Below are 15560 nucleotides of genomic sequence, written 5' to 3'. Positions count from 1 at the left end.
TGGATGATATTAAACTGATCGGTCTTTTCGGATCAAACTCGAAACGATATCACGTAAAATAGCAGAGAGAGAACGCCTTCTTGTGTGTTGCTTGTATGCAACAGCCTGCGTCCTGTCTATCTCCCACTGTTGGTTAGAAAGTTATTGACTCCTTTAGTCACATGTTTCTCTAGCAGGATGGTTGAGGACGAGATAATGGCTCCGGGAGGAATGTTACTGAAGACACCGGCTATGTTCAAGACTGCCAGCAATGCGTATCATTTTATGCGTGTTTAGTGTGTAAAAGAATAGAGAGGCCTGCCCAACATATGGTATAATCGTTAACGAGTTTTTCTAGAATGCGGAGAAAAAGGTGATAGGCAGATGCGCCTGGTTCTGATTGGGGGAACTTTCGGCCCTTGTTATAAAAACAATCTTTACCTGTTTCCAAATATGGGGGAAATGATTATATTTAAGGCGGGTTAGGTGTCTACAATCAGGTCTCGGTAACTAAGAATGCATTCATATTAGATCTGCGATACTAGCTGCCAATGTATCTCTGAAAATTATAAAAGGAAAGCGCGCATTACATTATCTTTGGTGCTTCGAGCTAGCTGTGATTGTCGTAAGGGAAATGAAAGTATAGAGCACCATGCGTCACTCTTCGATTGAACTGCTGCTTGACTCACAGTTCTGTTAAACGTATGTGCTGTTATCGCAGCTCCAATATCAATGCACTCATGGTGGAATCATACAGGCAAGGCGAATCAGGTGATGGCAAAGCTAGTTCAACTGATTCACCTGCATTGATTTCGATTAACTGACATATAAGCCATCATATCGTCGTAACCATCGGTAGCCAGATAACAAATTTTTCATGTAAATGCAACAACAACGATTTCAGTCAGGTAAACTCAGATAGAAGTCTGGTTCAATTTCTGAGCCAGATAATTTGTTAGTTTCTTATCTTTACCTGTATGATTCCGACATGAACGCACTCTTTTACGGCTTAAATGTGGCTTCCTCTATCTCACTTGTTGCGCCAGTTAACCTGTAAGAGCATGTCGGTAATTGTGTTTGCACAAGCAAAAGTGGGAATCGGTAGACTTTCAGAGCGATTCCTTTACGTAACTTAGAAGAGTTGGATATCTCGTAGAGGATAAATGACGCCGCTGCATTTGATTTTTGTCATTTAGTATAGCTGGGTAGTGTCACTTATCTTTATGGTGAATAATGAAGTCAGCGTCATAGCTGACATCAAGTGCCAAGAGAACTAAAATCGATATGTTAACAGATGGCGCTCTTCATATTCCCTCAACAATTGTAAGTAAAATCTATGCGCCATTAGCTGAAGTGCGTCACCATTGTACACCATTTCGTAGCGTGATGCGATGGCGTCAATCGCACTATGCAGATTAGTAGAAACTCTTCTTAAATAACACATCTATTGGCTGCACTTCCACCGATGACGCAAAAATTTCACTACGGTGCGAAATGATGTATCAGCGCAAGTGACGTCACCATCGGTATCGACGCAATTACTCAACATCGCACAGAGTTACACCGCCTTACCGCCAATGTTCCACTGAATCCGCTAGCACCCAGAGAGCCGCTTTTTTAGACGCCTTAATTTAATTGAGTACCACAAACATATCAGACATCCCTCGTGTGTATGTACACATATATAAGCAACATTTTTAAATCCTATTTACTCATTGTTGAGGTGTTTGGGTCAGTAGTAACAACTTGTTGTTGACGGCTTTTGGCATCATGTGCCGCTGTTGTTTGTTTGTTCGGTCGCTCGCTCGCCATTTGTTCAAAACGCCAAACCAAAACATGAATGACCTTACCCACAAATTTGGTCGCAATCCGGCGGCCAACGTTATTTCATTGTATACCAAACAAACAAATATGTAAGCAAATTACTTTGGCATCAAATAATCAGTAAAGTACGAAACAAAAAATGAAGGAGTTAAAAGTCAGAAAAAATCAGTGGCACTTAAAGCAAAGCTTGAAAAGTTGGTAGAGTTGGTGAGGTTGGTGAAGTTGGCATTTGGTAATTGGCATTGGTATGTTATCAAAATTAAATGCATCACGCGGCCTTTCAAAAAAACTCTCTCTTTTCAAATACCATCAGAGCAGAAAGTTGAAAGCAAAAAAAAAAAGACCACCCCAAATATCTCCAAATGTGTGGTCACAGATTTTTTTATTCATAAAATTGATTGCTTGCTTCAGTCACGCGCATTGCATACAATTTACGATAAGAAGAAGAAAAGGCGTTGAAGAATTGAAAGACATTTGTTTAATTTTCTATTGTGTTTGGAAGTTTTAGAATTAAGAAATTGTATTTTGAGTGGACTGCAAGTCTTTCACTTCTTTTTCCACTGGTTTTAGCCGTTGCGGCAATAAAGACTGAACTTTTTAAAAACACTAGCACTTGAAAGTTAAATAACATGGTTTGATGAGCAAAATAAGGTTGAGAGGGCTTGCATGGGTATTTCCCAAACTTCTATTCGAAGAATTTCTTGTCCACCGAATGCCCCTACCGAGTGCCGAAACGGAGCCGCAATCGCTTAGCTAGATATGTTCTTAGTGATTCCCAGTAGACCACTTACTTTTTCATATTTCCTTAAGCAGTAGAGAAGGATCTCTTGCCTCATCTATTCCAAACTAAAGATCCTATCAAAAAATATTTTGTATCCAGTTCTGAACATATCTTAGGTTAGGTTAATATAAAAAACAATACGTAGCAGCATTCGGCGACTTTTTTGTCCAATGTGAAGGTCCTCGCTGCATACTGGATGCAGACATTATAATACTAATATAATACTAATTATAAATAATTAGTATTCAAAAATCCAAATAATTTTTCGTATGAACTTAAGTACGATCGTAGAACCACATTTCTTACCTCTGTCTAAAATCATAACGCTTGAAATCTAAATCTTCTGTAGTCGTGGGTTGACCCCTCTTCCTACTCGCCCAGACTTCGTCGATTGTCGGTACATTAACGACGACGATTTTTACTCTCACTGTAGATCTTATTAGTAAAATAAGGAAGCTTGTTCCGTGCTTATCCAAATATGGGCATACGGTCTTTGAGGAATCACAATCCTTCTGGTTGATCCATAGCAAATTCATTGCGTTTATTGTCTAGTCCTCTGGAGATAGCCCAATGGTGGAGCTGTTAGCCTCGTCTATATACATTTCGAAAACCTTTCGCCTTTTTATCTTCATTTTTACTGTGGCCAGTAATGGGAGTCATTAAGATGCCTTATGGAAATTTATGAGTTCCGTAAAAATATTTTCTTAAGCGCTTAAGGACGGCTGGCGGTAACAACGATCGTGCCTGTAATCGTATTGATCTTATGTTCGGAAGGCATTGCAAGAGTCAGAGAACGTAAAATTATTGACTGACTTGCAGATACTTCGAGTTAGCACAGCCACAATTCCATTTACCATCTGAAACTGGACAAGACCCCTGTCATCAACGCCACGCTATGGTAAAGATAGTTCCAGGCTCAGGCGAAGCCGAAGGTCATCTGGGATGAGTACCTAACATAACTAACTACATATGCAAAGGTATAAAAGGAACTAGTGTAGGAAAAGCTGTGAAGGCATTTCACATTAACCAAACAGCGGAGATATGTCAATATACTCTACATAGACGGTACATACACCAGAAAGCGGATGCAAGATATAACACCTCGCCCACAGGCCATTTTCGCGACGAATGTCAATCCATCTACTGTTACTTAATGAGATGAATGAACTTATGACACGATTTTGCAAATAATATACGGCCTAGCACTTGCAAGGGAATAAGGGAGATATAAGAAGATAGCATGTTACGACAGTAGACCGAAAGCTCTGTAAAGTATCCTACTTATCCCAACAAGCATGCTTGCTGTATCAACTGGCAGCCGGAATGTAGAGAGCTGTCAAATGCGGGGCGAATACGAAAGTCGGTTCTTTCAGCATCGAAAGTAGTACAGAGACTATGAATATTTTAGAAGCCCCACTCGGGTTAAAGAACAATAATTGGGTCTTAAATAACATAAAAATGTATAACCAAACTAAACACGTCTGTGTTTCAGAAATTAAGTGTTTCTTGGAAAAGCTTTTTTGTTTAGTGTTAACTTTTGGTGAACACCTACATTTCTTACTCCTACTCTCCTCTTCCCCTATTTCTTTCCCATTACAATCCTTCCGCTCCCTTTCATTCTTCTAAGCCTATCTTTGTATCTCTCTTCTACTTTATCTCTCCATTTTCCTCTACCCTTCCTCTCCCCTTTTGCTGTTGTTGCTTTAGCGATGAAGACACTTCGAGAAGGCCTTAGCAAGTGTTATCGATGTTAATGGTCCTTTGCCGGATGCAGATCCATTATGTTCCGGTAACAAGCACTATTAAGGTACTAGCCCGACCATCTCGGGAACGATTTAGTATGACCACATTAAACATTCTAGGCCATACCGCCCTCCCACCCTCTAGATAGGTGCCATTTAAAGACTTGAATTAATAAAATCAACCCAGTAGATCGGCATGTTTGCTCTAAGAAAGTCTGGGCTTTTAATTTTGAGTATAACAAAGAAAAGCTAAACTCATTGAAACGAACTGCCAAAGAAGTTTCTTGCTCATTCATAGCCATCATCCGGTGGCAAAATCCCGAGCCAGATAAATAATTTTGCATGTAAATGCAACAACAACGATTTGAGCCAGATAAATCCAGATAGAAATCTGGTTCAATTTGTGAGCCAGATAATTTGTTAATTACTTCTTTTCAGTTTGGCAACGCTGCCTTTAATAAACCTACTTTTTCAAAAATAGATGTCGCTGCTTAGCCTTTCGCCGTATGAATGAAATGAAAAACAGCGGCGACATCTGCCTATCACATTTCACGTGTGCGAAAATTTCACGACATCTGCTTCTCAAGTCTCTCAATGATCCAGAGCATTCCCGTGAGAATTGAGCGTGAGCCGGAGCTGTAAAACCCACTGGAAGACGGCATATGCTACGTTGGGTTGAACTGGCCGGTCAATAAAGACCTCGCATAGACTGAATTTGTTCATAGTGTTATCAGAATTTGTTTGATGAACAAACGGAAGAACCCAATCAGGTGCCAGGACATTTGCGGGCTCTTAAGACATGAAAGACAAACGGCAACTTGTGCTCCTTAAACATAATTTATGAGATATAGCGGTTTGAAATGAAATCTGCCTCCACACAAGAACATAGATCTCGTTGTATGTCATCAACAGCGCACAAGAGATCAGAAAATTTCGAACCATAAAATGTCTCTTGAAATTTCGATTGGCTAAAGTATCGCCATACCATTGAAGAGTTTTTAAAAGGACATCGAAAAACGAAAAGAAAACTTAAAAACTGGCACTTACCTTGTGGCTCCGAGTTCGCTTCCACTTCCTGCTGATGTTGCTGCTGCACTTCTAAACCCTTCTTGCGTAGCACATTCTGCTGCTTCTGTTTCAGCTGCACATCCGACCACGAGCAATGCACAGCACCATCACGATGTAAATTTAAATTTTCAATTCCATCTGGTATTTCCAGATCATTGAAAATATGTTTCTGACCAGCAGCAGCCACTTGACGATAGACCAACATAAATTGATGTAATAAAGCCCAAGCCTGCTCTTCCGAGAGTGGTGACTTGAATGAATCCAAAATATTTTTTAATGTCACACAATTCTCAGCGTTCGTGCAGAGATACACAGGCGGTGGCATTTGTGGTGCTGAAGACGACGTCATTGTGGTAGGTGAATCAACAGCTGTGATGGTGTTGCTGGCATCCAGTGTGGTGCTGCTACACACATTTGTAGCTGTGCTGCATTTACTGTGCGACTGTTGCATGTGTTCACCGTTATTACTGTCTGGTGAGGTGGAAAGAAAACCTTCCTCGCTATCAGAGTTGATCATTAGTGTAGGTGGTGGTGCAAGTTTTTGGCTGACTTCAAGTTCGGTTTGAAATTTGATGTTGATGGCATCTGTGTTGATGCTGATGTTGTTGCTGCTGCTGCCACCACCGCCACCGGTATCGTGCAATTTTTGATTATTTATGTTGTTGTGATTTGTTTTTGTTATATTATTTGTATTGTTGTTGTTGTTGTTGTTTTCCTCAGTCATATTTGGTGTGATATGTGAAAGAATTTTTTTTGGAATTTTAGTTATTAATTTTGATTTTAAACAAAGTGCGTTTTTGACTGTTTTATTTGAAACTAATTGGGTTTCAAGCTGTTTCGTTATCGCTTAGACGCTTAAGACGTTTCACTTTCATTTAGTTACAAGACAAACAATTTTTTTCCTCGCTTGCACGCAGACACATAAAATATTTAATTTTTGCACAAAATTTAACATTTAAATTAGAGTGGGTCAGATTTTTGTTCATGCATTTGTTGTTGTTGTTGTTGTTGCTTTTGTTGTTGTGGTTGAAATTTTCACATTTGATAAATTTGTTGTTTGGTTTGGGTAAAAGACTAGTTGAGGGATCGGCTGCTAATACGCTACCAAAAGTATCGAGAGAGGTGTCAAACGACGCGTCTTGACATCAGTTAATCCGAAGGCGAAAAATAAAAATGTTAACTCGTTCAAAGGATATTGACGAAAAACCGAAAAATTACCCGCGGGTCCCGCCGAAATCGAGGGTGCGATCCATAGTATTTTTGCGCAGAACACCTTTCTGCATTGGCGGCCTTCGGCGCGCTTATAAAAAATTATCATGGGCGGGTTCAACATCAGTATGAAGACCAAAACTATATCCACGCAAAACTCTTATGTATGTTCACAATTTTTTTTTGTGGGTACAACAATATTACAACAACTACATAAAAATCGCCAACTTCAACTGCAAATAACTCCGGACAGAGATAAAATTTTTCTTTTTTGTCTTCTTTTTGGTAGCGTATTAGCAGTCGACCCCTCAACTGGACTTTTATCGTTGTTTGAAATGCACTACAAATTTGTCTGATCTTTGCGGTTGTTGTTGTTTAACTCACATATACCGCCTTTCCGTTGTCGCTTTTTATAAATTTGTGTGTTTTGCGTATCAAATTTCTTTCACTCCTTTACACAAACAAATTAGAAAACAAATAGAATTTTTCACAATAAATTAATTAGCACATAAATATGGGAACAAAAATTAAGTTTGGGCAATCACAAAATTTAATTTGACATGAAAAAAACAAAAATAATTTTCCATGCGGCTTTTTTTGTTGTTGCTGTTCACTGAGCACAAAGTGCTCTCGATATTGTTTTGAGGTGTTTTTTTTATATATTTTTATTTTTATTCATAAAAATTGCGTTAAAGTAGTTATGTAGTAGTTGTTGTTGTTGGTTTTTATGTTTGATTATTTTATTATAGGTAATTAATTATTTTTTTGTTAAGTTAAATTTAGTTTAGTTAATTTTGTCCGCTTCGTGTTAATTGTTAAGTTTGCTTTGGGCTTATGCTGTTGCTTTGTATTTCTACTTTCGCTAATTTTCCGTTATTTGTCGCGTGATTCACAATGAGCGCCGTGAATGACGTTTCTCAACACGTTATCGTTATCTATTGCGAACACCTCAAAGCATCTTAGGTTGAGCTATAAAAATTATATTTTATATATGCTGGTGAAATTAAAGTCGCAATGCAAAAGAAAAGTTGGACATGTAGAGTTTACAGTTATAAAATCCTATGAAGCACAAAAGACCTTTACGTGTAGTGATTTTTTGGCGTTTAAACAAAATTATAAAGCATATGTTGTTTGAAGAATTGACCTTAAAGATAAGATTTAGAAAGATTATATGCATATATTTTTGGGACACTCTTAACATGCCATTTCTCTGCTGACGGTCTGACGCTTAACTTTTAACATTAACGCCTCGATTCTGAGCGTTACCGATAAAATAGTTCCCAGAACATTATGTAACCGAATATCGTTACCAGTTCTTTTATTCGCGATTCTGGACCAAGTGGTAACGGTGTCATCACCAAGAAACTCACCAGTGTCTGTGGAGAAATTTGAATGGTAGTTTTCTTCGCTTTCACGGTTGCCACTTTGGTCCATTTGGACCAAAAATGGTCCCTTCCAACCCCATTTGGTCCGCTGATCCCTTTTCTTCAGTTTTGGTCCTTTTTAGGCAGTAGCCATGATTGGTACTTTTCTTTATTTTTCACTCAGGTAAAAATTCACAATATTGCCCAAAAATTCGCCATGCTTTCGTTAGCCCCCATATAATTTTTGGATTTACTTCAATGGAACTCTCACCATAAAAAATTGCTCAGTCAGCAAAATGTACCAGAACATTAACATTTCACCTAAGATATAATTAAGCCAGGCATTAAAAAGAATAGTGTTGGCAAACACATTGTCGTTAATTGTTGATGAAATAACCGACTAATCAAAAAAAAAAAACTCTTGTTTTATAATAATATTAATAATGGCTAGATATTTCGATCGGTTATACAACACTATGTAAAATATATGAAAATAAAAATTTCGTCTCGCCTAGCATAGCTTATAGCGAGCACTCTGTCGTGAGCCTAACACTTTCAAAACTTATACAAAGAAATTCGATGCATTACTTCTCGTTTGGAACTTTGATATTTAAATCTTTCTCACCCAGCTCAATGAGTTCAAGGAATTCCAGGACTATTGTGGTGTTAAGCCACGCAAGGTAATTGAAAACTAAGTATCTTCGCACAAGAAATATTTTAACTCGAAGACAGAAGGAAGCAAATGCAAAAGAGTTTTGATTTCGGAAGAAATGTTTTGTATAAAATTATTCCCGTAGGTGCTAGCAGAACCCCTGAGCCCTGGGATCAAAACTCACACTTACTGAATCTAGGCTCTGATATTAAGTTTAAACGCTAAGAGAAAAGGTAAGATCTATAAAAATAGCACTAACAAAATTGCCTAGTTTCATTTATGATTTACTGAGTTTTCCACATACACGGTAATACCAGAACGCAAATTGTGAACCGTTTCTTACTAAAACCTAACTGCACCATACATTTTCCTTCATTGCAATCAACAACATAATGCTGGAACCAAGAGCTTTGTGACCAAAACTAGGTTCACAACGTTTGGTTGGTGGAAGATATAGACTTATCCTATGTCAAAATATAGTATCATTTTTGGTTGCAAGCCCATATATTTGTTTGTTTAGCTTGAATTAAAGGAAAGTCTTCACTATATTTAGTAAAATTTTATATAGAAACATCCTAAAATTTTGTATTTTATACTAATAAAATAAAACAAAAATTTGGTTCTTTTTTTCGATGAATTTTGGTCCCAAATGAAAACATGGTGTGGCAACCGTGTTCGCTTTACCGAAAATGTCTCACTTGTAGATACGAGGTCAACGAATAAACGAGACGATGTGTATATGCATATTATGTCTGTTAGGTTTCTACATAGGTATATTGTAATTTATTCTGTGAAAGTACATAATGTTAACAAATATGTATAGCAAGAGGCAACACTTTTTTACTATTATCTTTACTTATTTGCGCTTACAAATCTTTATTTTTCAGTTTTGGTCTTTTCTGAACAACAGCTGTTGTGTGGTTATTTCGATGTAACCACCTACTTTTGTGGGTAAAAAATTATCCGGCTACTTTCGCAGGTAGAATACCAAAAGGGTGTAAAAGTAGCCACATGATTTCGTTACCGTGGTGAAGAATGTTGTTACCACACTAGAATCCGGGGGTAAAACAGAAACTTACCCTAAATCAACATGATTAGGTTAGGTTGAACTGGCCGATCCATGAGGACCTCACATAGACTGAATGAGTCCGTAGTGTCACCAGAAGATTGTTTTAACGACCAAACTAAAAAAAACCCCCTATCAAAAACCACGACCTATGTTATAAAATAACTCCGCCCTCTTGGCAAATACAAGAATCTTTCTAGGACTTAAGCCATTTGCTGCTTCCAGATCTGACAGCGGTATCACTCCTAATCGCTGGAGTCTTAGCGTGGCAAGCGCATGGCACGAGCACAGAACGCGTTCGAGCGTTTCCTCCTCCAGCCCGCACTTCCAACATCTGCTATCACTGACCAAGCCTAATTTAAAGGCATGTGACGCCAGAAGGCAGTGTCCAGTCAGAATACCCGTCATAAGTCTACAGTCCTCTCTTTCTAATGATAGAAGCAGCTTTGTTAGTCTAAGACCTACACATTAGGGTGGAGTGAATTTATTTTTTTTCGAAATCGCTTTTGGCTGCCCTCCAGAAAGTTGCCTTTCTAGGCCAGAAATAAGGTTGAAAATTTGTATCTCACTCGTCGTATGTTTAGAGGTGCCCCAACGCAACTAAACTTTGAAAACTACGGTAGGTACAATTTTGTTTGTCATTGATTTACTTTCGCTTGTTGTTATTGTGCTCATTGATTTCAAAGCCTACAGATTTACATGGCCTACTATGTGCCTGTAAAACTCTTACTTATACACTTGATTAGAAACATACTCTTATCAACAAAAAACTGTAAAACACCATTTAAAATTTTTCCCAACTTCTTGGGGCTGGAGGCACCTCAAAACGCCATCCTACGAGAATAATATTTGGTGGTTTTGGTTAACTCTTATAAAGACAACTTTTCATTGCTAGACCATTACAAAAAACAAAAAATCCATAGGGTATCACTCCACACTACTACACATAGTTAGTTGTAAGACCTACACATATTCTTCGACACTTTACAGCCCCGCGCTGGAACCCTCATCTTTCCCGCTTGGTCGATCGTGTGCACCTCTCGCCATCGCTTAATCTCGCCCAGTCAAATTGGGACGTCTACGGAGCAAGCTTCAAGGGATGCGCCCTTTTTAGCTAGTTCATCCGCTTTATCATTCCCATCTATTCCCATATGCCCTCCGACCCAATATAGATGTATACTTCTCCCTGTCCCGATTCTCTCCAGAGAATGCTTACACTCTAACACGCATTTAGATGCTGTGCTATGCGAGATTATTCCCTTAATTGCTGCTTGACTGTCAATATGAAAGTTAACACGGTTGCAGCTTAAGCTATTCTCTCCTGCTTTGGCTACAGCTAATATTTCCGCTTGGAAAACGCTAAAGTAATCCGACAGCATGTAGGATCTGTTTATTTCCGGATCAGTACAGTATACCGCAGGCCCGACTCCTTCCACTACTTTGGACATATCTGTGTACACATGTATCGCCTCGTTTTCTACTAAATCTTTTCCTATAACTCCGTTTTATATCTCCTTCGTCTTATTACCCACCGCCTTTGTTAGAACAGTTACTAACACATTAAATTTGTTGCCCATATTGTGAAAGCACAATAGAACCCTGGTCCATATTTTGGCCAATATCTAAGAAACGGTTTAACATATTGAACTGAAATACGCTTACAAATCTTGAGTTATAAAGCTACCCCTTAGTTTTTATATATCGTCGGTACAATGCCAAAGTCACGAATGTGCCATTTTTGTTTAAACGAAATATTATATATGTAAAATTTTGCAAAGCCAAAACAACAAATGTGCATGTTTTTGAAAAAATAAAAAAATAAAAAAATCATTTTTCAATTAACATTACTTAGTGGTTTCCAAAAGTAAACCTTCCAATAGTGGTTGAAAAATACAAAATTAAATCTCTATTAATTAAATCTCTATTTTTAACAATGTCTTACGGGTTTTTCTCAACACATCAAATATGCACATTCGTGACTTTGGCATTGGACCGACGTTATAAGATTGACCTATTCGAAAGGCTGCCCAATTAATAAATTTCTAACAAATCGCAAACAAATTGCTCGAACCTTATTCCTATTGCTTGAAATATAACATATAATTAAAAAAAAAAAACTGATACACGCCGTAGCACAGAGGTTCGTGTCTCCGCTATTAAGCACAAATCGTTTTGTAGCGAGTTATTTAACCACTGCCGGGAGTCTTAAATAACTGCCGACAGATGGGTCTAACTCTCCTTTGCGCGCCTAGTCTAGAGAGTTACAAACAAGCATACATACAAGTGAAGCTAATATAAGCGTGTAAAAAGGAAACAGATATTAAGCTTTTCCAAGAGGAACCCATGCACTAAAGTTTCTGCAAATCGCTCAACTAATAAGAGTGTTTCGAAAAATCCGGTCTCTGGTCCAATTCCCGGAAAAAAAGTTTCCCAAATATTGAACTAGTGAAGGAAGTACGCCTGTACTATATTTCAGGCAAATCGGACCATTATTATTATTTATTTTGAAGGGATTGGCCCTCGGTCACTTCCCGGAAACATAAGAAAGAACATCCACACAAACTTTCATTAAAATCACTCTAGTCGTTTAGGAGGAGTTCAGTCACAAGCAATGTAGAGAAGATGAACTTTTTATAATTTTTTTTTTTTGCCTGTTTTTCGACTTCAAATTTTCACAGCCTTTTATATGTAAAAAATTATTTAAACTACTACTACTATTATAAAAATTTCACACTACAAATATTGATTTTACTTATGCATGTCCTTGTTGCATTTCAGTGTCCTTACAAATGACCATCTAGTCGTAGTACACATTGAGCTGTCATCAGTCAGAACTAAGTTGGCGTCATTATTTAAAATTAACTTGCTTTGCGCAGCAGGTGAGCAATATCTATTAAAATGTAGACTCTTCTTACTAAATGCCAACAGCAACATATTTTTTCACTGCAAAACCACATATCCTGACAATTGCGGAAAACGCATACAAACACACTCCCCCGAATGCGCATATCAGGTGCAAAAGAACACAAACAGCGCACCGCATATAGTAACCATGGGCCATGGGTAACCTTGAAATGTTTAGGCTTGTCATTTTTACACTCAAACCACATTTCTCAATTATTCAATATTTTGAATTGTGATAAAAGATATTTCACACTTCATTTATTCACACTAAATTTGCCCTTTTGTGCTATTCTCATTATTATTATTCTAATTATTTTTAAGATCGCGGGTTCTTTGTAGTTTTGCCTTTTTTCTATAATTATTTGCTTTATTTTTTTAATTAGCAATTTGTCACTTTTGCAAAACACTTACTTTTTGGTATGTGTGAAGTAGCATACTCACATACATATGCATATATAAAGATATTTTTAAATATCAATGTTTAAACTTTTTTTGGTTTTTTCACATTTTAAATATTTTTATTTTTTTACATAATTTCTTTTTCACTGCATCATTCTGTTAACTCTTATCTCGATTAAAACATTTTTTGTTTCTTTTTATATTCTTATATATTTTGATTGCATTCCATAATCACTTCGCCTCGCGTAATATTTTCAAAAATACGTCTTTAATACAACATCGCCCGTTCGCTACTAATGTCACATTAGCGGGTTACTAAACGAGCAGCTGTCACTTCATTCATTCATTCGGTTTTAACGCTCAGGGTGGAGCGCGCCATAGCTTAATGCGAGCGTAATATTAACGAAACTTGAGCAAGTCTTTTTTTGTCTCTCTAGTTTAACTGAACGAAGAATTTGTAAACGAAATAGGTAAACAAACAAATATCAAGTTTTCTTCGGTTTTTGTTTTGATTCCAATCTTCGCACCGGTAGCGGTTTCCATGTATAAAAGTTTATTTATGTACCGAAAATGGTAAAGTTGTGGCTGTAAGCTAAAGCACAAAGTCGTATTGTTGTCGTTATACATATATTTACGTTCATAACATGAGTACGAATACGTAAATTCATATGTATGTACGTACCGACATGGCGTGGGGCTTACTTGAAAAATCGCTGCCAAGAGGTATTATACTCTTCAGGAAAATATTGACTTACTCACTTGATTGGCGCTTAACCGTTTAAAGGGTTATGACCCTCCAACAAGGCGCGTCAGTCGCTTCTTCTCTCTGCCAACTGGCGCCAATTGTTCACACCAAGAGAGTATAAATCGTTTTCCACCTGGTCCTTTCAGCGGAGTGGGGGCCGCCCCTCCCTCTGCTTCCATAGGCGTGTTCCGATAGAAACACTTTCTTAGCCGGATAGTCATCTTTCATTCGCATAACATGGCCTAGCCAGCGCAGCCACTGCCACTATGTTGATGTCGGCGTAAAGCTCGTACAGCTTATCGTTAAATCTTCTTCGGTTATCACACTTCATCCTACATGGTTAAGAAGTGGAGCGAGGACTTTTGCTACATGCTAAATAGTCAGGGATGAAATGAACCCTATATCTTAACCGCTGATGAGGTAATATATGTACTTTGCGCCACCCGACTCAGGTTACGGGCAACCTTCTATCCGATGTTCAGAGATAAATTAGATTATGGAGAAACACTTCTCTGATCTCCTAAATGAATATATCGATGTACCGCAACAGAGATGATGAACCGATCCCGCAAACGATGAGGATGCAAGTTTTGATTTTGACGATTGGAATCTAAGGGGTGTTTTGCCCAGCTCACAAGAGCCGCCAAAAACTATTTGACACACATCACCTCTACGTCGATTTTAAAGCTGCTTCGACAGCACGAAAAGGAGCTGCCTATATGTCGCTATGTCGCGCGATTAGAGATATACGCCGCCGATAAACGCCGCCGCCGATTTTTGTCGTTTTTCGCACGCCGCCGCCGAATGTCAAAAATATCGGCGCGGCGGCGGCGGCGTCCGGCGCGTTGCTATATTTTCTACTCGTTTAAGACTGTTTAGGCCATTTATTTTTCATGTCGAAAATTGGTCGGCTATGGTCGAAAGTGGTATCAACGGCTGGGCATCACTGCCAGTTATAAGAAACTAATTGCGCAGTTTAACTCTTTCTAACAGTTCAAAAGTTATTTAAAAAACAGGCGCTTTCGATATCAGCTTAACACAGACCCAATTCACCAAACTATTAAAAGAAAACACTAAAGAAAAGTTTATATAATAAATTTATATGCTCACTTTGCATATTTTTTCAAAAAATTAATAATGAGCAATGAATCCAAATAAAATAACCCGATGCGAACATGTTCTCAAATTGTCCTCAAGTTGTTAAAAAAGCAAATTACCCAAAAAAGGTGCCAATTTTTTAAAAATTTGATATTGCGATTGGCTGAAAGAATAAACGAGGTCAGTGATGCAAAATCCTTTATCCTTAATCCTGATTCTTACCTCATACTTAAGTTAGGGTATGTTTACGTATGAGAAGGGTTTCAAAAATCACTTGGGCTTACATTCAAAACATCTTTTGTTTATTTGCGAAAATATAAAATAGCGTCTGAAAGTTAATTTTTGATTATCACACTTCATCCTTCAACATCCAGGTCTCCCGGTTTGACATTTCCTAAAGTTGGCGGCCCTATCCAAAACTAGTTCCTTGGAGGGAATCACATTGATTATAGCTTATCAGCCAAGTTTAAATATCACCTACACGTTACGGCTCCTTTTACAAATGTGAATACGTAGGCACATATATTTACAAGGTGAGGCTTTGTCCTTCACAAGAAAACTCAAAGCGGTGAAGCAAAAGCTTTTCCAAGACAGTCGAACTATTGACCGTGTGTGCTACACTGAAAGAAAAAAAGAGGTGTGGCACTCTGGGACTGCCGCGGTAAAGCTATTGCATATTATCAACTTATGCAATTATTCAAGAGAATTTGGGACCCTAGGCGAGTTATT

At 38.0% G+C, this 15560-nt stretch overlaps 1 protein-coding gene across 10 annotated transcripts in view; it reads right to left on the bottom strand.

Moving 5' to 3' along the window:
- Nucleotides 1-13268, bottom strand: part of spir (spire type actin nucleation factor) — a 422518-nt gene extending 409250 nt beyond the window's left edge. For 2 of the 10 annotated variants that reach the window (XM_067767510.1, XM_067767520.1), the window contains exons 1-2: nucleotides 13001-13268; nucleotides 5374-6405 (exon numbers count right to left, since the gene is read on the bottom strand). In XM_067767510.1, coding sequence (XP_067623611.1) covers nucleotides 5374-6118 — 745 coding nt within the window. In that variant the 5' untranslated portion in view covers nucleotides 6119-6405; nucleotides 13001-13268. Of the gene's footprint in view, nucleotides 1-5373; nucleotides 6406-6987; nucleotides 7573-13000 lie in introns of all 10 variants that reach the window. The other 8 variants (XM_067767511.1, XM_067767514.1, XM_067767513.1 and 5 more) reach the window with 8 other exon arrangements.
- Between the last annotated feature and the right edge of the window lie 2292 nt (nucleotides 13269-15560).

This window comes from Eurosta solidaginis, chromosome 2 (genome assembly GCF_040869045.1).
Source record: "Eurosta solidaginis isolate ZX-2024a chromosome 2, ASM4086904v1, whole genome shotgun sequence".
Lineage (NCBI taxonomy): Eukaryota > Metazoa > Arthropoda > Insecta > Diptera > Tephritidae > Eurosta > Eurosta solidaginis.
This window is presented reverse-complemented; position numbering and strand designations above follow the sequence as displayed.